At 42.4% G+C, this 27,344-nt stretch overlaps 1 protein-coding gene across 4 annotated transcripts in view; it reads left to right on the top strand.

Annotated features, from left to right (window-relative positions):
• The window catches only part of EPG5 (ectopic P-granules autophagy protein 5 homolog), a 116,976-nt gene that overhangs the window by 72,663 nt on the left and 16,969 nt on the right, over window positions 1–27,344 (top strand). For 3 of the 4 annotated variants that reach the window (XM_042962306.1, XM_042962305.1, XM_007080571.3), the window contains exons 28-39: window positions 4,912–5,054; window positions 6,763–6,919; window positions 9,820–10,014; window positions 11,015–11,228; window positions 13,760–13,908; window positions 14,474–14,675; window positions 15,242–15,314; window positions 17,346–17,449; window positions 22,002–22,177; window positions 25,118–25,303; window positions 25,799–26,008; window positions 26,720–26,864. In XM_042962306.1, coding sequence (XP_042818240.1) covers window positions 4,912–5,054; window positions 6,763–6,919; window positions 9,820–10,014; window positions 11,015–11,228; window positions 13,760–13,908; window positions 14,474–14,675; window positions 15,242–15,314; window positions 17,346–17,449; window positions 22,002–22,177; window positions 25,118–25,303; window positions 25,799–26,008; window positions 26,720–26,864 — 1,954 coding nt within the window. The remainder of the gene's footprint in view (window positions 1–4,911; window positions 5,055–6,762; window positions 6,920–9,819; window positions 10,015–11,014; window positions 11,229–13,759; window positions 13,909–14,473; window positions 14,676–15,241; window positions 15,315–17,345; window positions 17,450–22,001; window positions 22,178–25,117; window positions 25,304–25,798; window positions 26,009–26,719; window positions 26,865–27,344) is intronic. The other variant, XM_042962304.1, reaches the window with a different exon arrangement.

Here is a 27,344-nt window from a genome sequence, read left to right as displayed (position 1 = left end):
CCCACATTACTTTTCCCCTGAACCACTACATAAGGCTTCCTGTCTATAGACTCTCTCCCTGTCCAGTCCGTTTTCCATTCTGCCACATTCATCTTTTTTTTTTTTAATTTTTTTTAACTTTATTTATTTTTGAGAGAAAGAGAGCGTGAGTAGGGGAGGGGCAGAGAGAGGGAGGCACAGAACTGGAAGCAGGCTCCAGGCTCTGAGCTGTGAGCACCGAGCCCGACGTGGGGCTCGAATTCACGAGCAGTGAGATCATGACCTGAGGTGAGGTCAGAAGCTTAACCGACTGAGCCACCCAGGCCCCTGCCACATTCATCTTTTTAAACACAAATCTAATCACATGTCCAGGCGAAAACCTAACATTGACTATCCGGTATCTAAAAGGAATAGGACCCTTCGGATCCCCCCATAGTCTATTCTTGATGAGTTTCTAGTGGCATCATTTACCCTTTCCTAATCCCTGAACATTTTTTTTCTAGCCACATAGGCTTTTTCCATTCTCCAAACATGACATGCATGTTCCTACCTTCTCTCTCAGGCATGTGCTGTTACTTGTTCTCCCATACCCATTCGTGAGCTCCTTCCTCTCATCCTTCCATGCTCGGTTCAGGCAGCATCTCTTGAGGTCTTTCTCAGCCCCTCTAGTCAGACTGAGATAGTCCCTCCTTTCATAGCAGCTTTTGCATAAATGCTGTTGTATTCACCTGCTATTTTTCCTACCGGTCTGTGAACTGCTGAGGAATAGAGTTCCTGCCCTTAGTCATCTGTATTTCTGTACCATCTAGCATGGCTCCTGGCACATAATAGGTGCCCTTTCTCGCCCCCGAATGAGTCAGTGAAAACCACCAGCACGTCAATCATGAGGTTATGTTACAACTTGTTTTGTATTATCATTACCTTGTCACACTGTTACTAGATTTTGAGTTGCGTGAGGGTCAGGACCTTGTCTTATTCGGGTTTCTGTTGTTAATGCCTCACACAGTCAGTGCCATAGAACCAGTGTGTTTGAAGGAACGAACCATAGATTTATATTCTTCACAAGTAAACCCCCTGATTTTAACTAGCTTTAGGGATTTTGTAGATATTATTTGGCTGGAAGGTGGAACCTTTTCCTACTGGAAATTAGCCGTCATTCTGTGTGTTTACCGTAGGCCAACTTAATGCTTTCCATACAGAATCTCCGGCCTCACACACTGCTGCACTTTTCGCTCTACTACAAATGTCTCCTAGGCGGTCAGTCTTGGAAGCGATAAGGATTGTCTTCCTTCCGTACACGAGATTATTTCCCAGCTCTGTTCGGAGCACTTCTTATCACATGCTTGGGCACTCTCATATCCCAGGTAACATGCCGGTGACTGTTAATCTTCACAAAGTGGGGATGAGAAAATAGGTTCAGAGAGTCTCAGAGACTTGCCAAAACCACACAGCTAGTAAGTGGCTCAGCTGAAATTCAAGCCCACGTCTATTTGAACTCAAGACCCAGGCTTTCCCAGGCAGTATTGGGAAATGAAGCCATTTGCTTTTAGCTGTTTCTGCTCCAGCTTCTGAAGACTAGGTTAGCTGTACAATTCTGAGTAAGCTGGTCATGGCCATCATCTCTCTAAATTAACACGTGTACCACTTTCTCTCTCTGAGTTGGTGTGACAGGATCATCTTCTTTTTCAGTGATTAGAGAATTCATGGACCGGATCAATTTTTTAAAATCAACTTCATGGGGAATGACTTTATATTTTAAATATAAATTTTGAAATTAAAATGCAAGAGTATATTTTAAATATAATTTTAAATGGCTCATTTGTAAAGATTTCAAATTGTGTCATGAACATATTTCATTGCTTAATAGAATTTTTCGTGAGGGAAAAGCCCTGGAAATTTCCAGCCATCTGCAAATGTTTGAACTATGTATAGCTTGTTTGGGGTATACAAAAGCCAAATATGTTTTATGGGAAGTGAGACGTGCTTCTTCTGTGGTCGTCTCTCCCAATAGAAGGCTCTAATAATTCAGTGATATTCCCTGAGGAAATGGGGTGATTTATAATAGGGTTCCTTTTGTTGGACTTCAGTATTGTGGGGCATGTGTGCCAGACCCAGGATTGATTTATTATCATGTGAAAATTTTGCTCCATCCTAGAAATGAAAGATGGAAAAGACCCACTGAGGGCCTCACAGTTCTGTAAGATCCGACTCGCTTCGTCCAGCTTGCACATGGCTTTGTCTGCTTACAGTGACTCCGGCGCACCCCCCGCCCCCGCCCTCGCCGCTTTGTGCCATCGTCTCCAACTTCTGGCGATTGTGAGCCGCCAGGCACTCAGCCCCTCTCCCGCCCTAGCGAGCAGAGAAAATTCTCTGTAGAGCTGGGAACAATGAGCAAAAATAAGTAGACTGGGAAATAATGAGAACTTTGAGTTGCTTTTGTGTGTGAGGATGTCTGAACTTTCCCACCTCGGTGCTTTGCCTTATTCCTGGGCATCTGTGGTTTGTCCGGCGTGGGGTGGCAGTTCTGCAGCGCTAGTCCCTTGGTTTTGACGGCATTTCCCAAGCGAGGGCACCTCTGTCCTTTCTCTCTTGTGCTTCCCTCCATCTTCACTGTCTTCCTCCCTCCCCTCACGTTCTTTCTTTTCCTCCCTGTTTGCCTGCTTTCTCTCCAGGCCAGCTAAGGGCCGTGGCCCTCAGAGACCCCACCTCATTGCACTCGGTGACACGTTAGGCATCGAAACTGTGCAGACTCCTGACCACGTTTTAGGCTGCTCAGCATTGGTCTTTGATTTGAGAGGTTGGAAATTTAATATTTGTGTTGATTCATTATGTGGTCTAATGGAAGTCATTTAATCATCTTATCTTTCATTTCTCCAATAGTAGAAATTAAAATAATTGTTAACATCATATGTTCTTGGATCTTCACCTTCATGCCTTTTGATTCAGACTAACAGCTTATTTTTGTCTTTAAGTAAGAAGCTTTGTAAAGCTTTTTAATATGACATTGGTGAGTTTGATGGAAGAAAGTTATCATGATCATGAAAGCAGGCGCTCCGTGTACCGTCAGAGTTGTGCTATACTGGGGTGCTGGGTAGAACAAAACAAATAGCACCATTGCCCTCCAGTAGCCTTTCATCTGGAATTTACGATAATAACTCTGGCAGGGACATCAGGACCTCAGTTAAATACGTTTGTGAATTAAGTATTTACATTATTTACAAACAAAGGATATCTGTAATCACTGCAGAGGTGGCTAAAGACTGGGTTTGGGCATGTGTGTATAAAGGAAAATGTAGACCCTTTGCTGACTCAGTGATTGGAGGAGACCGTTGGAGGAGAGTGTAGGATTTAACATTCCCGCCTTCTGAATGTTCTCATCTCTTCAGCATTCTCTGCTATGCCTGCAAGATAAGTCCACATTCCCTAGCCTGCTCCAAAGGACTCCCCAGGACAGGAACCCCGCTCCCTAGCCTGACTGCTCTGTGCTCTCCAGCTCTGACCTCCCTGCCTGGCTGGGCTTCTCTTTGCTGTCCCTCTGTCCTCTTGTCCCCCACAACTGCCACATGGGTTGTGTCTTTGTGTTGCAGCCTGGGCCTAGGATATGTTTTGCATCATTCATATCCAAAAGGGGACATCGAAATGTACAAACAAAGCAGCTATCACATAGGTCACCATCAACTAGTTAGAGAAAAGGGATATTAATAATCCCCTCAAATAGGAAATACATAATCTTAAAGAAAGGCTAATTGTTTAAATTGAAATAGATTTAGTTTTTTTTTTTTTTTTAACTCAATACATTCTCCATTGTCACATCTTTACTGAGAACGAGTAAATATTTCATCAGTGACGAGCTTTCGGGAACCACTGAATCAGTCACTTGCTCTTTCATAGGCATGCAACTGATTGGCGCACTTCTTGTATTTTTCATATTTTGTTGTTTTATAATTGGATATGTTTTCTTCCTTTCAAAAGGGCAAGTGTTTTATTAACAGCATCTGTGTCGTGCTCTTTGTATGCTTGGCACACATGAGATGTGCACCCTAGTGGTTTAGGTTGACGTGTATGTGCTTTTTGGGTGGGGAGAATGGAGAGTGGTCAGGGCTCAGGGGAGGGGGCTCAGTGGAGGAGACGCTTGGTGTGCTTCTGGAAAACCTCAGTGGTAGAAGACATTGAGTCTGTTGGGGTTTTTTTGTTTTTTTTTAATTTTTTTTATTTATTTTTGAGACAGAGAGAGACAGAGCATGAACGGGGGAGGGTCACAGAGAGAGGGAGACACAGAATTGGAAACAGGCTCCAGGCTCTGAGCTGTCAGCACAGAGCCCGACACAGGGCTCGAACTCACGGACCGTGAGATCATGACCTGAGCCGAAGTCGGACGCTTAACCAACCGAGCCACCCAGGCGCCCCTTTTTTAATTGTTTTTTAAAATCTTTATTTATTTTTGAGAGAGAGAGAAAGAGAGAGACAGAATATGAGCAGGGGAGGGGCAGAGAGAGAGGGAGACACAGAATCCGAAGCAGGCTCCAGGCTCCACGCTGTCAGCACAGAGCCTGACGCAGGGCTCGAACTCACAAACCGTGAGATCATGATCTGAGCTGTAGTCAGACGCTCAACCGACTGAGCCAGCCAGGTGCCCCGAGTCTGTTTTTGATGAGAATCGGGGAATCAAAACATAAGTGACAGAGAGCATATCCTACAAAAGACTGAACCAGTGATAAACTCGCTCCAGTTTGATCCTTCATGAAAAACCTGAGATTCTTGAATAGTTTTTTGACATTTTTTTCCCCACCCCTCTCCTATTCAACTGAGAATTTTGAGTTATAATATTAATTATAGTAATAGTTCTTCATCAGATGCTCAGTATATTTATAATATTTGCTTTAGGAACATAGCAAGGACAAAAAAGGTCTTGACCACTTTAATCTTTTTTAGTTTGAAGGTATGCATAAAAATGAAGCAGTAAGCCAACAGCTTCATGTTTTGCGAAAAGAAGTGAAGCAGTTGCAAGCAGAAGCTGCTAAACCACCATCACTTAATGTTGTGGAAGCTGCTGTTCACGCGGAAAACTTGATTACGTAAGTTTTGAGGGCATTATAATTTAAAATGCAATGTTGTTATTATTGATAGTAATCATACATGCTACTATACCCCCAGACACCCACTAATTAAATTAGTACAGGATCAGCAAACAATGGCCTTTGGACCAAGTCTGGCCTGCCACCTATTTTTATAAATAAAGTTTTATTGGAACATAGCCATGTCCATTTATTTACTTAATGTGCATGGCTTTATACCACAACGGCAGAATTGAATAGTTGTGACAATTTATGGCCCATAAAACATAAAATATTTACTGGTTGGTCCTTTATAGAATAAGTTTGCTGACCCCTGAATTATGAGATGATACAGCACATTGAAGTTCAATCATGGAGAGATTGAGTGCTTAAGTTTTATATCAAAGTTGCATTTACCCAGGAAGTCAGCATTGTCAGCTCAGATTATAGAGCAGAGTTTGAAGGGGAATTGCTCAGGGGAATTAGGTTCTCAAGTATAGTTGCCAGCTTGCATTTGGCCATCATGGCTTTTCCCTTGGAGCTCCTGGCTTACCCTCAATGTCTTCTTTCTTCCTAAAGCCACCAGGGCATGACTTGGGAGAGTGGTTGACCCTGCCTTTTACTTTAAGGTGGTTCCACATTCCAGTACCAGCAACTAATCCCCCAGCAGATTGGCGTAGTGGTGTGTGGGGTGGGGCATTGAGTTCTTTTGTGGATTGGACTGGGGGTCCAGGGAAGAAGGAGATGAGGTGAATAAGAAGTTGATGTGTCTTTTACTAGCAAAGGAACTCAAAACAGCCTGAGACTTAGAAGAGATATCTTTATTCTGGGATCTTATTCTATATAGAAATCTCTTTCTGTGACACGGGTTTTAAAATTTAGAGAGGGGCACCTGAGTACTCAATTAAGCATCCAACTTTTACTCAGATCATGATCTCGCGGTTCACAGGTTTGAACCCCGCGTCAGGCTCTTTGCTGAAAGCTCAGAGCCTGGAGCCTGCTTCAGATTCTGTGTCTCCCCCTCTCTCTGCCCCTCCCGGGCTCATGCTCTGTATCTCGCTCTCTCTCAACAAGAAATAAAAGCATGTAAAAAGAAATATTAAAAAATTTAGAGAAATAAGTAATTAAATTAATTAAAAATGCATATTATATAAGGAATACACAAAGTTAAAGAATTATGAATTACATATAAAATATGAAACATTTAAGAATATTTAAAAAAATTTTTTGTAATGTTTATTCTTTGAGAGAGAGAGAGAAAGAGAGACAGCATGAGCTGGGGAGGGGCAGAGAGAGAGGGAGACACAGAATCTGAAGCAGGCTCCAGACTCTCTGAGCTGTCAGCACAGAGCCTGACGCAGGGCTCGAACTCAAGGACTAGGAGATCATGACCTGAGCCGAAGTCAGCTGCTTAACTGACTGAGCCACCCAGGGGCCCCTAATAAGGGTAAGAATATTAATAATATATATGATTCCATCCCTCCCCCCCCGGAGGACATAAAATCATTTCCGTGTATTCAAAATAAGTTGTTGGGTCAAGGTAGAAGATACTTATCTACCCCATGAATTTTTTTTCCCCATGAAATATTTTTAAAGTGACATTTATTTGGGGGCTCTGAAGGACTCTTAAGAATATTGCCTGTGTGAGAAGTGTAGAGTACCACGGAAGTACTTGTGAGTCTGTATTCTCTTATTGTAGACCAGTAGCCTCACCTGTATTTTCCCACAGGGCCCTAGTGAATGCCTACAAGTTGCAGCCTACCCCTGGGGTTCAGAAGGTTGGCATTAGCCTCTTCTTTACTGTTGTGGATTATGTCAGTGATGAGACTCAGCGCCATCCTCCCACAAGGCAATTCTTTACTTCATGCATTGAGATCTTGGGACAGGTAAGGTAATTCTGTGTTTTTAGCCTCTCTCACATATATTGAATCTCTGTAGCATCCTCATTAGTTATAGTGAGGGTTGACTTCAGACTTCTGTTACACGTTCAGAGTCTTACATAAGTCAGAAGCCCCTTTGAATTGTTGACTTCTCAAGATGCGATTAAAATTGTTGGTATAGAGTTTTGCTTCCCATACAAGAGATATTAAGTTACTCATATTTGAAAGTCTGGGAGACATCAAACTTTTTCATATGCTTTTTGTGTTACTAACAATAACAAGCTCTTTATTATTTATAAAATGCTCTCCACTTCATCCTCACAGTGACTCTGAATGATTGATATCCTTTTCATTTTAAAGATGAAAACACAGGGGCACCTGGGTGACTCAGTCGGTTAGGTGTCCGACTTCGGCCCAGATCACGATCTCACAGTTCATGGGTTCGAGCCCCGCGTTGGGCTCTGTGTTGACAGCTCAGAGCCTGGAGCCTGCTTCAGATTCTGTGTCTCCCTCTCTCTCTCTGCCCCTCTTCCACTCACGCTGTCTCTCTCTCTCAAAAATAAACATTAAAAACAGTTTAAAGATGAGAAAACAGGTCTCTAAAAAATGAAATAACTTGCCTAAAGAATATAGCTGGTCAGTGCTGGAGCTGAGCCTGTATCCCACGTCGTCTGTCTCAGTCCATGTTCGCTCCACCTCTCCACTGCTGTCTCCCAGTTGCTATTCTCAGTCCCCATTTCTTGATTTGACTTACTATTAAAAATACAGATATTTAACAAGGCAAGAGCAATGTATCCATGCACATTTGTGAAATATGTCATAAAGGAAAGGAAAGCCACTTGATGGAAAATATGTAAACACTAACCATATACTCTTACCCAAATTCAATGGAATGAGTCCTTAGTTATTAGATACTTATAAGGGGACAATATAGAGCAGAAAATAAAATAGATTTTTAAGTAGTTTTTTTCCCTTGATTTTAAAATTGATGTATGCTTATGATAAGCAATGCAGACAATATAAAAAGTGTAAAGAAGAAACATTTCTCAATTCTAACCTCCTGGAGATAGACACTGGTTACAGAGCTAAACATTTTATTATAGTTTATCTTGTGTATGTATGTTTATTAGTGTGTTGTGTGTGTGTGTGTGTGTGTGTGTATGTAGAAATGGTGTATCATTCCTATATACAGCTAAATAGATAAACTTCCTCAGAAATGGGCAAGTGCTATTTTGTAACCTCGTGTTTTTCATTCAAACACAACTTCTAGACATTATTCTGTGTTTATAAATATAGACTGATATCATGGTCTTTAATACATACTGTTCCATGGTACAGATATATTGTAATGTATGGAGCCCAGGGCCCTGGATGGATATTTAGGTAGTTTGTTTGTTTTGCTACAATAAGCCTGAGATAAATGTTCTTCCACATCTCTGTGAACTTGGACTATTTTTTCCAGGATAATTTCCTAGAAGTATGGTTGCTATGTCAAAGGGACTAACATTTGATGTATATTGTCACAGTGCCCTGTTCCCCCTACCATAGCAGGGTTTGAATTTATTGCTCTCCATACCATAACCAGTGTTAAGAATGATGATTCTTTTAAAGTCTTGCTAATCTAAAAGGGGAAGTGTACCTTGTTATTATTTTAAGTTGGATTTCTTCAAGTATTTGTTAACTTGCATGACTTTTTCATATGTTTATTGGCCATTTAATTATTTTTTGTGATTTGCTAGTTATTGACCTTTGCACATTTTCTGTTGCAGAATTTCTTATTTTTTGATTGCTTTGAAAGAGCTCCTCAGACTATTAACCTGGTATCTGGAATATGTTCTAAATTGATTTTTCTACTTTGTCATTTTCCTTTTATTTTACCATATTTCTTGCCTTATAGAAGGTACAATTTTTGTATATTCAAATCTCTCAGTCCTCTTAGTATTTCTTTCTGCCTGTGGTCCAGCTTATCGGAGCTTTCCTGGCCCTGAGATTATTTAAATACTCACTTACATCCAGTACTTGAAACATTAGTGATCTTGATTATATATCAGTTGTTAAAGTTAGCTTTTTAAAAGTATTGAAAGCACATCTCAATAATACCTATAACCTAGAGGTTTTGTTTTCTTGACAAAATGTTGATACTTAGTGGGGGCGCCTGGGTGGCTCAGTAGGTTGATCATCTGACTTTGGCTCAGGTCATGATCTCATGGTTCAAGAGTTCAAGCCCCATGTCAGGCTTTGTGCTGACAGCTCAGAGCCTGGAGCCTGCTTTAGATTCTGTGTCTTCGTCTTTCTCTGCCCTCCCCTGCTCGTGCTTTGTATCTCTCTGTCAAAAATAAACATTAAAAAAAAAAAATGCTGGGGCGCCTGGGTGGCGCAGTCGGTTAAGCGTCCGACTTCAGCCAGGTCACGATCTCGCGGTCTGTGAGTTCGAGCCCCGCGTCAGGCTCTGGGCTGATGGCTCGGAGCCTGGAGCCTGTTTCCGATTCTGTGTCTCCCTCTCTCTCTGCCCCTCCCCCGTTCATGCTCTGTCTCTCTCTGTCCCAAAAATAAATAAAAAACGTTGAAAAAAAAAATTAAAAAAAAAACAAAAACTGATACTCAGTAATCATGGTAGGCACCTTGCAAATTTCTGGATTCAGATTATCCCAATATTTTAATCTTTTAAAAATTCTCTATGACTTGTCCAAATCAAATTAATGGATCATCCAGAATTTTTAATATCACTTCCATTAGAAGTGTTAGGTTTATCTGTGATGATTTTAGATTTTTTTTTTTATTGTTCCACATTTTCATTTAGAAAACGTTCTGTTTGCCTTACACACTAGCCCTTAAAACTTGGTTGTATAAATAAAAGTTGGGGAGGGGAGAATTTGGTGACATTTTCCCTTTCTGATTCTCTCAAGGTGTTTATCAGTGGCACTAAGTCAGAATGCAGAAAAGTACTTGAGACTATTCTGAAGAATAGAAGGCTGTGCTCTCTCCTGTCCCCTTTCTTCACTCCCAATGCTGCACCTGCGGAGTTCATTCAGCTCTATGGGAAAGTGGTGAAGTTTCTAAGTGAGGACAACAGTGATATGATTTTCATGCTGCTGACCAAGGTGAGATGTGATTCCGTGCTGATGCCATCACTGAAACGTGGGATCTAGTGTCGTTTCTGCTCTGTAGAAATGAAAGGCCCCCTGGAGTTCTGTTTCCAGGTAGACCCTTTCCGCATTTTGTATCGTCTTCAAGCAGCCTTTCCGTGTGGGGGCAGTGGTTGTGTCGTGTAGGGCAGTCTTATTCCTCATAGTAGAGAAAGGACTTTGCTCCCGAGCCCTCTTTAGAAACAGTACAGCTTTGAAATATTCATAATAGTAATTTAGTGCATCCTTCTTTTGACTATATCCTGAATTTATGCCGAAAATGTGTTTGATAAATGAGTTGTAATATATCAAAGTCTCTCATATTTGGAATAAGCCAGATATAAACAAATTGCCTTTGTCCTCATTCTGAGTAGAATATTAACTGAGACCTAGGCAATGAATTTACTTTGCCACTTGAGAATTACAGAGCCTTAGTGATTTTGCCTTCAATTGTATTTCTCTGACATCCATAAATCATAAAACCTAGGCATTTTTCTTTAGGGCCTAGAGACTGCTTTCAGTCTGTAACGGGGGAGAACAGGCTTTATAGTTGGGAATTCTGGAAGGTGATAGATAACAACACCCTGAATTTTTATTAACTGAGATAGGTAACTGCCATAGACACAGAAACATGGCTCTTTTAGATGGAGACAGTCGCCTAAGTGGCTGCTCTTTTTTTTGGCAGAGTGTGGATTCTTGCCTAGGAGGGAAAACTTAACCAAAAGTTTACTATACAAAAAAGCACACGGAACCGAGAAAGCTTTGTCCCTGTGGCCCAGAGCGCAGAGATGGAGGCTTCTGGGTGCCTGTTAATTATTGACCTCCGCTCAGTACTTGATTATAAATTCTAGTTTCAGTTTTTGTAAAAAGCCAAATGCTCAGTGGTCTTTGACTTTAAATTTGCACATCATTTTCTCTACTTCAGCTAATTTCCCCATGTCAGTAAAACTGCTTCTTGTTTCTTTTTTCTTTTTAGTTCGATCTTAAGCAATGGTTAAACGCCACTAAACCTCCTCTGTCTGATCGTACCAGGCTTCTGGAGTCCATTCACTTGGCACTTACTGCCTGGGGCCTTGAACCAGATGAAGATATTTTGATGCCTTTTAATCTTTTCTGTAAGCACTGGACTTACCTTCTTCTCTACCAGTTTCCTGACCAGTACAGTGACATTCTCAGACTGCTGATGCAAAGTAAGTGGCTTTTAATTGTGACTGATTAGATTGCAGCGAATATTTGATGTGACATTTACCATTCTATGGATGTCATCTAAAAATGTAAAAATAAGACAAGTACGCAGGAGTTTAGAATTGCTAATTTTTACCTAAAGTGCTTGACAAACCGAAAGCTGTTTGTAGAAGAGGGCAGTGATTGTCTTAGTGATTGTCCTAAACGTTTGAATGGGTCCTGATTCAATAAGGCAGCACTTAGTATGTGGTGTTGGGGTCCACAGTCGTGCACCCACCTCTTTCCCTTGACTTTGCAACCGTCCTGAACTGGGCTGGGGTAGACATGCGCCTGCTTCCTCTGTTGACTGCAGATTTGGTGAGAGAAGGAAGTTGCTTCTTTGCAATATGTTTAAGGTGCCAGTCGGTTTCTCTGTAGGTCCAAATAGTGGATACATTTTGGTTCCCCTCCCCCTTAATTTTTTGACTCATGTTTGTTTGCGAGTAAATTTTACCTATATATAATGGCAGACTGTGTTTATATTCGCCAAGGGACTGAGATGTGTTCAGTTTTCCACAGCCCCACTCTCCCATCTCCCCACCGCCCTGCATTTTTCAGTGGAGTATTGGAGATTACAAGAGGAGTAAAGGTTGTTAGCGTTTTTATTTTGGGAATTTCATTAGGCAGGAATTTTACTGAAGTTTATTAAATGAGATAGTATTTAATTTTTTTTGTGCAAACTTCAGATAGTTTATAGGTGTAATGGAAAACTAAGATTTGCTTCATGCCAAATCTTTGTGTTACTTCATAGAAACCATTTAATGAATAGGTTAATGATTTTATATATTGGACTATCTGAAGAAATACTGAAATGTGTGGTCTCGTTTTCAAGCTTTCATTGTTTCCTGTGGAGGCCAGTTGCAGGGTGTGTGGAGAATGGTTGCAGGAGAGGTATTTGTATGATTTTGATCCATTATGCATAACTAATTTTTGTTCTAAATTTTCAAAATTTGATCAAGTATACATTGTGGGTTTTTTCCCCAAAACCTTTTTAAGGAATTGTAAACGGTGTGTTCAGGCAACCATTGACTTGCATTTAACAGGAAATTTATACTTCCCAGGAAGAGTAATTCAGTTAAAAGCCTAGGAATTACAGTACCACCCCTGTCAGATTCTATGACTTCTAGCCTCCTGGTTTCCCTTTCCTCCCTGGGGAGGGTGTTGCTGTTCTCGGGGCTCTATCCTTTGCTTTTCTATGATTTTCCTTCTTCGTGGGCATACCCGTTGTTTTCCCTGGCTTCACTACCCTCTTCTAGGTGTGCCTGACTCCCACACCTGTAACTTGATTCCAAAGCTCTGCCCCAGGAGCCCCACCACAGTAGCCATTCACCACAGACCCTTCACTGTTCCCTAGACAGCTCTCGCTCACCATATTGCAGCTGCCTCATCATCTCTCCCCTCAGATATACCAGCCTCGGTTGTCCCTCGTGATCCTCATGCCATCTCTGGGTGGGAAGGGCCTGAGGAGGTCTGAGTCCTGGCCTCTGGGTGTGAGACTTACCAGGAGCACAGTGCTGTCCGTAGTGTCTATTTTGCATGCTGTGTCTGTGTTGCTTTAGGTTTTGCCTGTTGAGGGAGTGGAGTTTCAGGAGTAAGTACGAGGAGAGAGCCTAGACTCTGAGGTTCCATTCTGCAGTCCAGTCTCCCTTGTCCTGTTACTGCTGTTTCTCTCACAGCTTCATCCAGGAGAGTGGCACTTTTACCATTCCCCAGGTAGGGGCTGGTAGGCAGGATTCCCCACTCCCAACACTGGATTCCAGCCCTGATGACTCCGGCTGTGCTCACTCCCAGGAGAGTCACTAGGAACCAGGAAGGTCAAGAGGGAAAGTCAAGTGTCCGGGTGGACAGTTCTTTTAATAGGTTCTCATTACTGCGGCGTCTTCACCATAGATCTGTATGAATTTGTTTTGGATTTTTATTTAATTTTCATTCCTTTGGGTTTGTTTTTAATTTTAATTTTTTTAATGTTTTTATTTTATTTTATATTATTTATTAAAAAATTTTTTTTTCTTAACGTTTATTTATTATTGAGAGACAGAGAGAGATAGAGCACGAGCATGGGAGGGGCAGAGAGAGGAGGAGACACAGAATCTGAAGCAGGCTCCAGGCTCCGAGCTGTCAGCACAGAGCCCGACGTGGGGCTCGAACTCACAAACCGTGAGATCATGACCTAGCTGAAGTCGGACGCTCAACTGACTGAGCCACCCAGGCGCCCCATTAATGTTTTTATTTTATTTTTGAGAGAGACAGACAGAGTGTGAGCAGGGGAAGGCAGAGAGAGAGGGACACACAGAACCCGAAGCAGGCTCCAGGCTCTGAGCTGTCAGCATAGAGCCTGACGCGGGGCTTGAACTCATCAGCCGTGAGATGCTTAACCAACTGAGCCACCCCAGGCGCCCCAAAATTTCGTTCCTTTGTAAAGTACACGTGTTCTTTGATTCAAGTTGAAAAAGTTTGTGAAAGATGCTAACTTGCTGTCCTCTTCCCGCCCCACAAGGCTCCGCGGAGCAGCTGCTGAGCCCGGAGTGTTGGAAAGCCACTCTGAGAGCCCTGGGCTGCTGTGCCCCAAACTGCCAGCAGGGGGCAGCTTCTGCCGAGAGCTCAGTGCTTCAAAGCTCTCCAGATGTTCTCTTGTCCGATAAGCAGGTGTGTAGCTTTTGGTGTCTGAAGTTTATGTCTCTGCATTTCTTTTCTGTTTCCTTCCCTATTTTTTAAACAGTTGGGACACATTCAAAATTTATATCTAAAAAGCTGCACTCTTATGGATTATCTTTAAGAGCCCTGTGTTTTCCTTTGTCTCTTGCTTCCTCCCATGCCCCCTATGCCTTTCTCTCACACCTCAGAGTCTGATTCTTGCCCATCCATTTAGGAGCAGCCCAGGCCACCCTGTTAAACCTCCCCTCACCACCTTAACTCATCCGATTCTTAAGCTTACACCCCTGGCACCTTTGGTCAGATTTTCATGCAGTGTCCCATGGGGCTGGGCTCCTCATTTCGTCAATTTTATGTGCTATGGGTCCATGTGAGAATGTACTGGACAGAATGGTTCCTCTGCTTTAGAAAAAGAGTTTGAAATCTGCTGATTTACTTTTCATATGCAAACACCTTTGCAACTGTGTTACAAAGTCTGAGCCCTCTGTCACAGTCCTCCGTAGTAGCTGCTGAAAGTAGACATTGGGTGAGGATTCTTTGACCAGTCATTCTCTTCCAGGTAATGGAGACGATACAGTGGCTCTCAAATTTTTTTTACAAGCTTCGCTTATCCACATTGGACTTTAAAAGCTTTGGTTTATTCTCAAAATGGAGTCCTTACATGGCTGATATGAAGACACTCTTGGGCTATCTTGTTAAAAGGCTGCTTGACTCAGAAATGGCCTGCTTGGCTCAAGACCCATCTGCCAGCAGCAAAGCAGGTAACATGCCTTTAGTGCAACAAAGAGTGGGGTGTTCTGACCTTCCATCAGAGGAGACTTGAATAGACACATGGAGAGATTTAAATCTTAGCAATAAAATTAAATATCTGAGTGTCAAGAAGAAGAAACAGGAAATATGCAGTGTAGGTGTGAACCCATCTATGTGTCATACCTCTGTTCCCCCGCACAGGGGTGCCTGCTTCAGCTTGTCTCTGCCCCTCCTTCATAGAGCAGGGTGCAAGGAGATGGGTTTCAATCTCTAACTCTTTCTTCCTGTTCTTTATCTTGCTCAGGAAAGGGTTCTGAATATTTAAGCTTTTATCGTTAAAAAATACGCAGTAAAAAATTATCCATGATCCTGTGTTGTAATAAAAATTCTTCAAGAAATTCCATTGCAGCAAATGAAAACACAAACAGACACACTTAGTTATAAGAAACATGTTGTTTGCATATCAACATAGGTTTGTGAGTATATAGATGAGAAGAAGTAGATTTTTAGTGTTACCAATGATAATTGACAAAGGATGAGCTTGTTTCTTGTCTCTAAAAATTTTGCTTTGTTTTAGTGCTGAGATCCCTACATTCAGTAATCATCCAGCTCTTTAAGCCATGGATCTTGGTTTTAGAGGACAATGAAAGGTAAATTGTTTTTCAGATATTCAAATTCCTTTGAAATTTATAGACTTAAAGTTCTGAGGGGATTTTGGTATAAGGGATGCATTCATGGATTTGAATTTTTATGTAGGGCCGTATTTAAATTTAGAAAATGCTTCCTTATTGTTTTTTTAATTTTTATTTATTTTTTTTTAATTTACACCCAAGTTAGCATATAGTGCAACAGTGATTTCAGGAGTAGATTCCTTAATGCCCCTTACCCATTTAGCCCATCCCCCCTCCCACACCCCCTCCAGTAACCCTCTGTTTGTTCTCCATGTTTATGAGTTTCTTATGCTTTGTCCCCCTCCCTGTTTTTTTTTTTTTGATTATTTTTGCTTCACTTTCCTTATGTTCATCTGTTCTGTGTCTTAACGTCCTCATATGAGTGAAGTCATATGATTTTTGTCTTTAATTTCACTTAGCATAATACCCTCCAGTTCCACCCATGTAGTTGCAAATGGCAAGACTTCATTCTTTTCGATTGCCGAGGAATACTCCATTGTATTTATATACTACCTCTTCTTTATCCATTCATCCATGGATGGACATTTGGGCTCTTTCCATACTTTGGCTATTGTTGATAGTGCTGCTATAAACATTGAGGTGAATGTGCCCCTTTGAAACAGCACACCTGTATCCCTTGGATAAATACAGAGTAGCGCAATTGCTGGGTTGTAAGGTAGTCCTATTTTTTATTTTTTGAGGAACCTCCATACTGTTTTCCAGAGTGGCTGCACCAGTTTGCATTCTCCCCATAGAAAATGCTTCCTTATGAAGGGAACTTAAGACATTTTCTGTTAGTGGAATTGCTAGTCTGGTTGATCAGAGCTATTATCTTAATACTAACTTCAAAGCAAAACTGGACACTCATTTCCTTTTTTTCCACAATAAAGACATTGAATAAATTTTGGTCCTTAATTTTGGAAAAATTGTTCTCTTGAATTTGAATTTGATAATACGATACTATAAAATATGAGAGTAACTTGATTTTATCCAGTACCTCAGTTATTTTTTGGAAGTAAGTTGGCTTTCGAATTACTGGGTGGGAATTAACATGAGCTGCAATTAAGTGAAAACATGGTGTTGTGAGCATTCAAACGAGAGGTGTAGAACTGCTCACATGCAGGTAGCTGCCTTATGAGTCTTTTCCCTGAAAGGCATACAGACAAAGCTACATGAACTTGTCGGGAGCTTGTTAACATTACGCCAGTGCTAGATATCTCAGTATTTAAGGTACCTTCACAAATATTGATCTGTTCCCAAGACTCAGAGAACAGGAATGGCTTACTCCAGTTCCACAGCCAGTGAGGGCAGAACTGAGAACAGAGCTCAAGGCTCTGACTTCCATGTTAGATCTTTGTATTAACCTGTGCTGCTCCAGGGGCTCATTGAGGAAAATAGAAAAGGTTCTGGATCTTTTTTTTTGCTAGGGAACTATCCTTAATCTACAAGCTTCAGGATTTTGCACAGATTCTAAGACTGCTGGCAGTAACGCAGACTGCTGTTTATTTCTGGGAAGAATTAATGGGATTTATTTTGATACTGAACTTTCTGAACCCAGTTCAGAAACTAAAATGATCATGTAAAGAATTTTTTTCTTTGGTTATTTCCTGTCCCTTTTTGGTCATCTTTTTTGTTATGTGGATTTTTTTTTTCCTTTTTTTCATGTTTTGGGTAGAGAAAACTGTTGAAGCCACTTAGCAGCATATACCTAAGACATTTGAAATGTAACCAAGATACACAGGGTGTAAATTAGGTATAAAAAGGTGTTAATTTATGTAGGTAACACATCTCTGACTTAATTGCATTGGAATAAACGTTGAGAAGGAAACTAAATTGTATGGCGGATATTATGAGCCTCCCGGAATTTCCAGCTGTTAGAATGGTCTAAGTGTGTATTTGGGCTACGTAATACAGTGTTCTCTAGGACATAGGCGGTCCCTAGACTCTGGGGCCTAGAATAATTTAGTCATGGTGCTTTCATTTCTAAGTGTGCGCTTCTTTTATTTGAAGCAGCCAACGACATTACCCCTGGCTGGAGAGTGATGCTGTGGTGGCCTCGAGCATCGTGCAGCTGTTCACTGACTGTGTTGATTCATTGCATGAGAGTTTTAAAGGTAGGAAGAGGTTACGTTATGTCTCTGGTTGGCTGTCACTTTTTCCCTAAGTCATTCGGTTAATCTTTGGCCTCTGCTCTCCCTACTTTATTTAATTTTATTTTAGTCGGGGGGCAGTCATCTTTGACCAAAGACGGTCACTGATACAACTGGTTAGCGTGAAGTTTGTAACATCATACGTTGTTTGTAAGGCAGCTCCGAGCTTCGCCAGCCATGGCAAATAGGCAGCCGTTCTCTTCAGATACTCTCTGGCCCTCGTGTTGAACCTCGTTCTATCTTCTGTGCCTCTAACTCCTTTTTCATGTTTTCTTTCTGTGCTTCATTTTGGGCAAAGGCTTGAGGTCTCTCTTCCAGTTTACTCAGTCTCCCCAGTCCTGTCTAACCTGCTTAACAACAACAACAAAAAGCTTTGAGTTTCTTATTTCAGTATCTAGAAGTTGTATTTGTTTTTCAAATCTACCCTGTTTCTTTTTGATAGCATCTGATTTCTTTTTTTGTTTAAAATTCTAATTGTTATTTCTTTGAAATGTTTAAACATACTTTGCTTTATGACCTGTGTGCGGTAGTAATTATCTGAAGTCCCTGCTGGGGACACCTGGCTTATGCTACAGTTGGATGTTCCTTTAGATTCTCATACTTAGAGGCTTGTTTCCTTGTGTATTTTAAAAAAATGTTCACTTATTTTGAGAGAGAGGAAGTGTGCGTGTGCACACACTAGTGGGGGAAGGGCAGAGAAGCAAAGAGAGAGAAAGGAGGCGAGAGAGAATCCCAAGAGGCTCCATGCTTAGCTCAAAGCCTCACTTAGGGCTCGATCTCAGAACTGTGAGATCATGACCTGAGCCAGTAGATATCAAGGGTTGGATGCTTAACCGACTGAGCCACCCAGGTGCCCCTCCTTTTGTATCTTTTTGTTTGTTTATTTGTTTATTTTGAGAGAGTGCGCAGGAAGGGCAGAGAGAGAGAGAGAATCCCAAGCAGGCTCTGTGCTGTCAGTGTGGAGGGTGACACGGGGCTTGAACTCACAAACTGTGAGATCACAACCTGAGCCGAAATCAAGAGTCAGATGCTTAACCAACTGAGCCACCCAGGCACCTCTCTGTGTATATTTTTAAATTTCGTATTGTGAGCCCATATTTAGAGACATTTTCTCTGTAGAAATTCCATGAAGACCAGGATGAGGGTGTGTCTTCCAGAAAAGATCCTCATTTGTTCCATCTGGAACTATGATTCCTCAGCCTGCGGTTTCTCTCACTACACAGGTATAAGCAGTCAGACCCCAGACTCGCTTGTAGGTGTGCCCAGTTACCACGAACAGCTCCCCCCGCTTCCTCCGCTCCAAGTCCAGGTGAAGGTAGAGAAAAGGTTCCTTTCTTCCCCGGATCTGCCCTCTCAGTGAGGGCACAGGCCTTGGGAGACCCCTCATGCTATTAGAGCCCTGCAGAAGCAGACCCCTCGGCATGCAGCTGAGGCTTTGGTGTCTGTTCAGGACTTGCGTTTCCTGGGCTCTCTTTGCTTCTGGCCACCCACATTTGGCCTTGTTGTCTTCCGCTGAGTGTACCTAGCTATGCATTTTCAAAGATGTTTTATTTTACCTACTGTATCCAAATGTTTTATATTGGGAGGTTTATAAGGACATTTGTTCCACTCCACCCAGATTCTTGCGGTTGCCTCCTTTTTTTCTCATTCTAGTTTCTGTTCCTGCCTATTGAATAGATTAATTATTTCCTGAAAACAGTATTTATGTCCTATCATATTCATATTTCCAAACTTTTAAGTGTCATGTTTTAGCCCAACATTCAGATGTATCTGGCCCAGTGCGCTTCAGCATTGTGCAATGGCTTCCTTATGGAAACCTTCCACTCCAGCCATACTGCTTGACACACTGTTCCGCCGATGTCCTTGGCCCTCCCCTCACTGTACTTGCTCATGCTGACTCCACTACTGGATGAAGCCTCGGGTCCTTTATATTCTTCTGCACATGTTTTTGTACACACGTGTTTCTCTTCTGCCTCTGAATCTTCATAGTGCATCTTCATAGTTTGAGTCCTTCAGGAGCAGACACCGTGGTGGGGTAGAATGCTACTTGGGATCTTTTTGGGGTGGTCCCTGGGAAGATAGGAGGGAGAGGAGCGGCAGTGGGCGAAGAACGCCTTCAGGGCCCGTGCAGGTGTAACACCTGTGAAAGGCGATGGGAAGGAAGAGCAGTGCCTCTGCCCAGGCGCAGCTCCGAGAAAGGGCTGGCCAGCCCAGCAGCGAGCGCCGGGCCAGGATTCCTCACGGAGTGTTCCCCCGGTGGGCAGAAGTGGCCGGCTCTGTGCTCAGCTGTTGGCTCCAGTCAGGCACTGCAGTGAGTCCTGAAGGTGCCACGGCCCGATTGGCACGTGCCGTTTCTGACTAGTGTACCTCTGTGGCTGCCGTGGCCTCTGTGGCCGCCATGTGTCTGTGTGGCACTTAGTCGCAGACTTAATATGTCATCCAGTCCTTAAAAAAATGTGCACGTGTATAGAAAGATTTAGGTTCACAGCAAAATTGAGCAGAAAGTACAGCAAGTTCCCATATCCGCCCCCCCCCCCGACCCCGGATAGCCTCCCCCACTATCAACACCCCCCACCAGAGTGGTACATTTGTTACAGTTGATGAGCCTACACTGACACATCATTATCACCCAAAGTCATGGTGTATGTTAGGGTTCGCTCTTGATGTTGTACGTTGTTGATTTCGAGAAATGTATGATGACACATACCCACCATTACAGTTCTGCCTACGCCCCCCCCCCCCACTAATTCTTGGGGAGAATTTTTTTTTTCTTTCTCCGTAGTTTTAGTTTTTCTATAATGCCAAATAATTGGAATCATACATTATATAGCATTTCATATTGGCTTCTTTCACTTACTATTATGCATTTAAGATTTCTCCAAGTCTTTTCATGGCCTGATAGCTCATTTCCTTTCAATGCTGAACAACATTCCGTTGCCTAGATGTATCCATCCAGTATTTTTTATTGATCTTTTATATATATGCCTGATCGCTTAAAAATTTTTTTTTTTTTCTGACTCAACTGTAAGATGTAAGCTCTAGGCACAGAAACATTCTTTTTATCCCCACAAGACTCGGGCAGTGCCGTAGGTTCAGTGTCTATTTGATAAGTATGGGTTCAATGAGTAACGCATGAAATCCTAATAGTACTCCCTTTTTTGTTTTTGTTTTTGTTTTTTTGGAAAGATAGACTTCTGGCTTCTTCTTACCATCATCAAAAAGATTTGAGCATTAAATTATAATCACAAAGGCTGTATATATTTGGTTTCTTAGTATAAGGGACAAGTACTCTCTTAGGCTCTTGCCTGTGTATATAAAGTAAGAAAGTAGCTTGGGTACAGGAGGGTACACAGCTAACATCAGGAATTGGTAGCTGAGTTCAAGGAGAGGAAACAGCACTATGCAAAGCAGGAAGAAGTATTTTGTTATAGCCTTTTAGTGAGGTCTTCTGATCCAGCTCTCTCCTTTTATTTGTGAGAAAATGAAGACTCAAAAAGCAAAATGAATTTATCTGAGCTCACAGAACTTAGGTGTATCTGGGCTGGAACTAGAAACTCAGTCTTGTCCTAAGAGATTACCTTTTAGACGTCTTATACCTACATATCCGTACTTATTTAAACAAAACTATTTTTATTCACATTTGAACAAATGCTACTCTTACCTTGTCTTAAAAGGTTAAAAACATGTTAGTGTTTCATGATGCAGAATAAAGTAAGGATGCGAACCAAGGGCACAGGCATGTTAGAAATGATAAATTGAAAATTGATTGGTACCGTGGGCTGATGCTTATTTGTCATTTTTCAAAAGCCGCTATTAAGAAACATCGTCAGGTTTCTGTTCTTGTTGTGCGTGGCTCTCTCTTCTTTGACTCCATTCATTCCTTTTCGTAAAACCAGAAAGTCTGAAAAGTTTTGTTTTAGACGAAACGCCGGTTACATTGCCATGAACTCTTGAGGGCACTGTAGTAATTGATACTGGTGATGATAATACTGAGTGATAACACAGGAGTGTCATTTTAGACTAACTTGGCTGAGTGACAGCAATAATCTAGTTTTACCGCACCAAGGGTTAAGTTTTAGTCATGTGGCACATTTCTTCTTGAGGGGTATTCGATTCCTCCAGGGTGCCAAATGAGTAAGTGCTAAGGCCAGTGGCCGCGTATATGCCGAGGGCAGCAGACTAAAGGGGTACCTGGAAGTGGTTGGGGTTATGCAAGTGTATTTGTGTTAAAAAGCCAAATAGTTAGAAGTTTTAAAGAAACACTGATCGCCCCTGCTTTCTCCCACATCCCAGCTACTTATTCCAGTTACCCAAGTGAGTAATTACATACCAATCTTTGTTAGTAATTTGCCATCAGTTTTTTTTTTTTCCTGGCACATGAAAATCTTTGAAAGTGAGTAAATATAGAGAACCTTAGGTCTTAGACTTTCAGTTCAAATTTCTGTTTTGTATTAATTTGTTTATTTTTAAAGATAACCCCGAATGTCTTCAGCTGTGTTTTCCATTTCAATTTCAGATAAGCTGTCGCCAGGTGATGATGGAGCCCTCAGGTTGCACCTGCTGCATTACTGTGAAGCATGCACAGCACCCAGAATGCCGGAGTTCATTCTGTACGCTTTCCATAGTGCCTACCAGAAGCTCCCGTGGAGGGACCTGCACCCTGACCAGATGCTCATGGAGGCCTTCTTCAAAGTAAGCCTCACTCCCTGTGGCACAGCCCGGCTTCTGGGCAGCAGCCTGTTCAATGGTTTTTAGCCACAGTTGCGGTGTGGGCTTTCTGTGTGCCTGTGTGGTGCTTGTGTGGAGCATGTGACTTCCCATGGAAATCGTTTCACTGTGTGAGCGGGTGATTGGAAAACACTTCTAGGACCATTTTTAAACCCAGAGAAAGATTTTGTCTGTCACATGGCTGTCACCCCCTAGATTTTAGTAATATTGTTCGATGAGTACATAGTTTAATGACTTCGTCATGCTCAATCTTGCTGTTTCTGGGTCTGCATATTTTTCTAGGATAGCATCACCAGACTTTCATACTGTTAAATGTTCTATTAAAGCAAAATGTAATTGGTACTCAAACCATTAGTTTCTTTAAGCAGTTACATAAGGGAATAATGTTGTAGGAGATAGAAGTGTGTTGTAACGGCCAATGATGCATCGTAATCGTATAAAGACCTGAAATGACCTGGAAAAAATGCTAATCTGTGTGTGTGAGTTTTAGCAGTAGAAGCAGTAGTTGTGAAAAACAGCCACAGTGGTGTTACTTACCAGCCAGGCAGTGTTGTTGTTCTTAAGTTTATAGTTTTTTTTGTTTGAGAGAGAGAGAGAGAGAGCGCAGGGAAGGGGAGAGGGAGAGAGAATCTTCAGTGGACTCCACGCCCAGCGAGGAGCCTGATGTGGGGCTCAATCTCATTCGTGACCATGAGATCACGACCTGAGCCGAAATCGAGAGTCGGACGCTTAACTGACTGAGCCACCCAGGCACCCCTCTTATGTTGCTATTTTTAAAAACCTGTTATAATCTGGTCTTCTTAGCTTTTTACAGTCATTTCCATTTATTTACTCATTTGTGTTCACTCTTAACTTAATGTCAATTGATTACTGGGACACCCTAAGTGCTTTAATTACTGCGGGGCCACAGTGGTTCGCGGCAGTAGCAAAATGTACTGCAGTCCTTCTGTGCTGCACACGGAGACTCACCCAGGATGTTCTTGTCAGCCACTTGTCTGTGTCTGAGCTCCAGGGAAAGCTGAGGACAGTTGTCTCAGAGATAAAAGGTTAGGAATGATTTTGTAGCTAGGTTTAGTATATGAGACAGGTCCTAAGTATGTATTTGTTACTGTTATGAACATGGAAGAAAATGTTTATTTAAAGAGCTGTAATACAGCTTTAAGTAAGAGGGCAGCCTCAGCTGTGTGACAGATTAAACTAGAACAGTCTCTGAAGGGATGCTCTAGACTCTGTGCCTCTAGGAATTTTAGTCTAATGATAGATGACCCCGACCTGCCCAGAAGCTGGAAGCTTTTCAGTTCTGTGTGTCTTGCTGGCCTTAGAAGGGATGTTTTTGAAGGGTTTAGAGTGAGGTTAGAGGTTATCAGGAGGATGAAGAATCATTTTCTAAAAGGGAAAAGAATAAGTAGTTAGTATGATACAATGATGGTAGTCATGGGAGGGCATGAATCATTACCAAGGTCCATTGATTGTGATTTTATAAATGGAGTAGAGCTTTTTAACCTTCATTTTAAACAGAAAAATTTATAGCCAGCCACATTTTATTTTAAACAGACTGTTGAGGGGCGCCTGGTTGCTCAGTCGATTGAGCGTCTGACTTCGACTCAGGTCATGACCTCGCGGTTCATGAGTTCAGGCCCCGCGTCGGGCTCTGTGCTAATAGCTCAGAGCGTGAAGCCTACTTCAGATTCTGTGTCTCCCTCTCTCTCTGCCTCTCCCCTGCTCGTGCTCTGTCTCTCTCTCTCTCAAAAATAAATAAACATTAAAAAAAATGTAAACAGACTGTTGAAATGGGCTAATAAGATAGAACTCTGACATTGATTATATACTTTAAAATATATCTACCACCCCTCCTACCAATCCCTAATGTATTTTAAGTAGGATTTAACATTATGAAGTCATCAAAAATCACAAAGACTAATGTGGAGATATTTTTATAACATAACATTACACTAAAAAGGCAGTATAAAAATTATGTACACTGTTATAGTAGGTCTCAAAGTAGAGTCCTAGGACCAGTAGTGTCTGTACCACTGGGAAACTTACTAAAAATCCAAATTCCTGCTGCCACCCTAGATTTAGGAAATATAAAATTTGGCAGCAGGGTCCCACAGTCTGTGTTTTAGTGGGTCTTTAGTAGGGGGGGTGGTTCTGATGTATGATCAGCTTTAGGAACCACTGGCTAGTAGATCTCAGTCTTTGACCTGTCCTAGCACATCTGAGGGCTGTAATAGACTCCCCTGAGCTTTGGTGACTGACCGTGGCAGTCTGGTTAGAGCTAGGGAAGGTCACTCCTCTCCTATTAAGAATTAGTGGAATAGAGGCACCTGGGTGGTTCAGTAGGTTGAGCATCTGACTCTTGATTTTGGCTCAGGTCATGATCCCAGGGTCATGGGATTGAGCCCTGTGTCAGGCTCTGTGCTGAGTGAGTAACCTGCTTAAGATTCTCCCTCTCCCTCTCCCTCTCCCTCTCCCTCTCCCTCTCCCTCTCCCTCTCCCTCTCCCTCTCCCTCTCCCTCTCCCTCTCCCTCTCCCTCTCCCTCTCCCTCTCCCTCTCCCTCTCCCTCTCCCTCTCCCTCTCCCTCTCCCTCTCCTTTTGTCCCCTGCTCATGCACTCTCTCCCTCTCCCTCCCTCCCTCTCTCTAAAAAAAATAACAAAGAAAAAAAGAATTCGTGGAATAAATAATGAACTCTAAATAAGGTGAAAAATGTACACATTCACTGAGCATGGAAGAAAAAATATGACAAACGTTAAGTCTAAATCTCTGGGGGAAGGATTTATAGATGATTTTTATAATCTGGGAAAAAAGTTATTTTCTAAAATACAATTTAGTAAACACTGATTTATACGCATCTTCAAGGTAGCTTAAAGCAAAACATTGATTTGAATTCATTTCCCTTTAGGTGGAACGAGGAAGCCCTAAGAGCTGCTTCTTATTTTTGGGGTCTGTCCTGTGTGAAGTCAACTGGGTCAGTGTGCTCTCTGACGCCTGGAGCCCCAGTCCTCACCCAGAGACGCGGAGCATGATTGTCTGCCTCCTTTTCATGATGATTTTATTGGCAAAGGAAGATCAGCTGGTAGACCAAGCAGTAAGTTTGGAGAGCCTGAGATGAAGACTTGGCAAGGCTTCCGAGATCCTCCCTTTCTACGAAGTTGGAGTTTTTCACTGGTTTCCCTAACACCTCTGTCGGTGTGATATCTGCTTGGCATTTGGGATGTGCCTTCAACTAGTGCCTGATTTTCTGGGATCGTTCCTAATCGAATTCTGGATCATGAAGGGAGGCACATGGAGTTAGAATATAAAAATCAATTTTATCTTACATCTCATTAATTGCTAGTTCTATGACTAGATCCAAGAGTTCCTTTGAAAAATTGGGTTCTGAATACTTACAAATCTTAAAGTGTTTTTGCCAAGACTTTGGTTATTACTTTCACTAGCACTTCTACTTGAGTAGATACTTCTTTGACATCTTACCTGTTCCATGCTGGTCATGGGCCCTCTTAGTGGTCACTCCATAGACTGGAGACATATTTCTGGGAAATGGGGAACTCCAAAACTAAAGGAGTGTGTGTTTTATTTTCAGGATTCACCTCTGCTGAATCTCCTTGGACAAACAAGCTCACTTTCATGGCATCTTGTAGACGTCGTGTCATACCAGAGTGTGCTAGGTTATTTCAGCAGCCATTACCAGCCATCCGTCATCCTGGCAAAGGAACCTTCTGCTGAATTAATCATGAAGCTCCTGAGAGTGTCTGCAGGCCTTTCTGTTCCTACTGACGGCCAGAAACATCTCGTAAGTCGAGTGGGTGCTTTAAAAGGCAGAGTGTTCTTCGGGGTTATAGTAGTGTAAGTGCTACTGAGGACAGGCTCAAGCCTCGTGATGGCTCAGTTAAAAAAGGTAGAGGATGTATGTCATGGTGCACTTATTTTGTACTCCTAGAGTTTTTAGTTTTAATTATCTCTCTTGGTCAGCCTTCACTTACGGCAGTATCATGGGCTAACAAGAGGTGAAAAAGGTTGGGGGTGGCAGCTGTTGGTTTAGGGATCTGGATGTCCTTGGCAGCAGAATGGCAGGGAAGTTATGAGCACGAGTTTGAGGTCTGACCAACTCCGGTCCCCAGCCCCCTGCCATTGTGACGTTGGTGTTCTCATCTGAATTGGAACTAGTAATACTTGCCCGTAAAGTGTTGTTGTGAGAATTAAATTAGGTAATGAACATAAAAGTGTTTGGAAAAGTTTCTGGCAAGTAATTAGTATAGCGTTAATGTTTTTATTAACGTAGTGAAAAAGGAAGAGTGTTCTGGAATTCGGGAGGATGTGTGTTCTAGTGACAGATGTGCGCGTATCCCTAGACACAGGGTCGGTCCTTCAACACACGCCTGTCTTTGTGTGGTCTCCTGCTCTGTTCTCTCTACCCGCTACCAAAGCAGTCAGAGCCGCGGCATGCTCCCCGGCACTTAACACTGCTTGCATGGATTCATATGAACGCTCCTTTTTCTGTCAGGATGCGGTTCCAAAATGCCGAGCCTTCACTCATCAGATGGTTCAATTCCTCAGCTCCCTGGAACAAAATGGAAAAATCACCTTAGCAGCCCTAGAAAAGGAGATGTCTAAGCTCTTAGATGATATCATCGCCTTTAACCCACCTGGTAAGTGGCCACGGGCAGTCATGTATTCAGTCGGTGAATCCCTGAGGCGTGTGAGGCCTCGTGAGGTCCGGGAGGCGGGCAGGACGCTTTCAGTCGTGTTCCCGGAGAAGTGATGTGCAGAGAGAGGACTGGCTCCCAGGGACACTGTCATTTCAGCACTGGGGAGGCACGAGTGCTAAGAACTTGAGGAGGGGTTCACACTGTCGGATGCTGGTGTGAGGTTAACTGGACTGAGGGCTAAGCTAGACAACTGGATTTAATGAGTCGGGGGAGCCAGAGACGGCCCGTGAGCAGCATCCCAAGATGCTTTGGCTCTTCCCTGGTGGGCACTCCAGAATCACCTATAGACACGTGAAGAAATTGTGTGCAGAGAACTTGTGCTCCCAGCAGTTTGGTGGACTGGGTATCCTGACTGCTTCTGCTGAAAACAACTAAGAATGCTGGAGAAAATGTTTTTATGAAACCAAAAATGAAACTTAT

This window comes from Panthera tigris, chromosome D3, assembly GCF_018350195.1.
Source record: "Panthera tigris isolate Pti1 chromosome D3, P.tigris_Pti1_mat1.1, whole genome shotgun sequence".
Taxonomy (NCBI): domain Eukaryota; kingdom Metazoa; phylum Chordata; class Mammalia; order Carnivora; family Felidae; genus Panthera; species Panthera tigris.
Note: the sequence above shows the minus strand (reverse complement) of the source record. Positions and strands in the feature narration are given on the sequence as shown.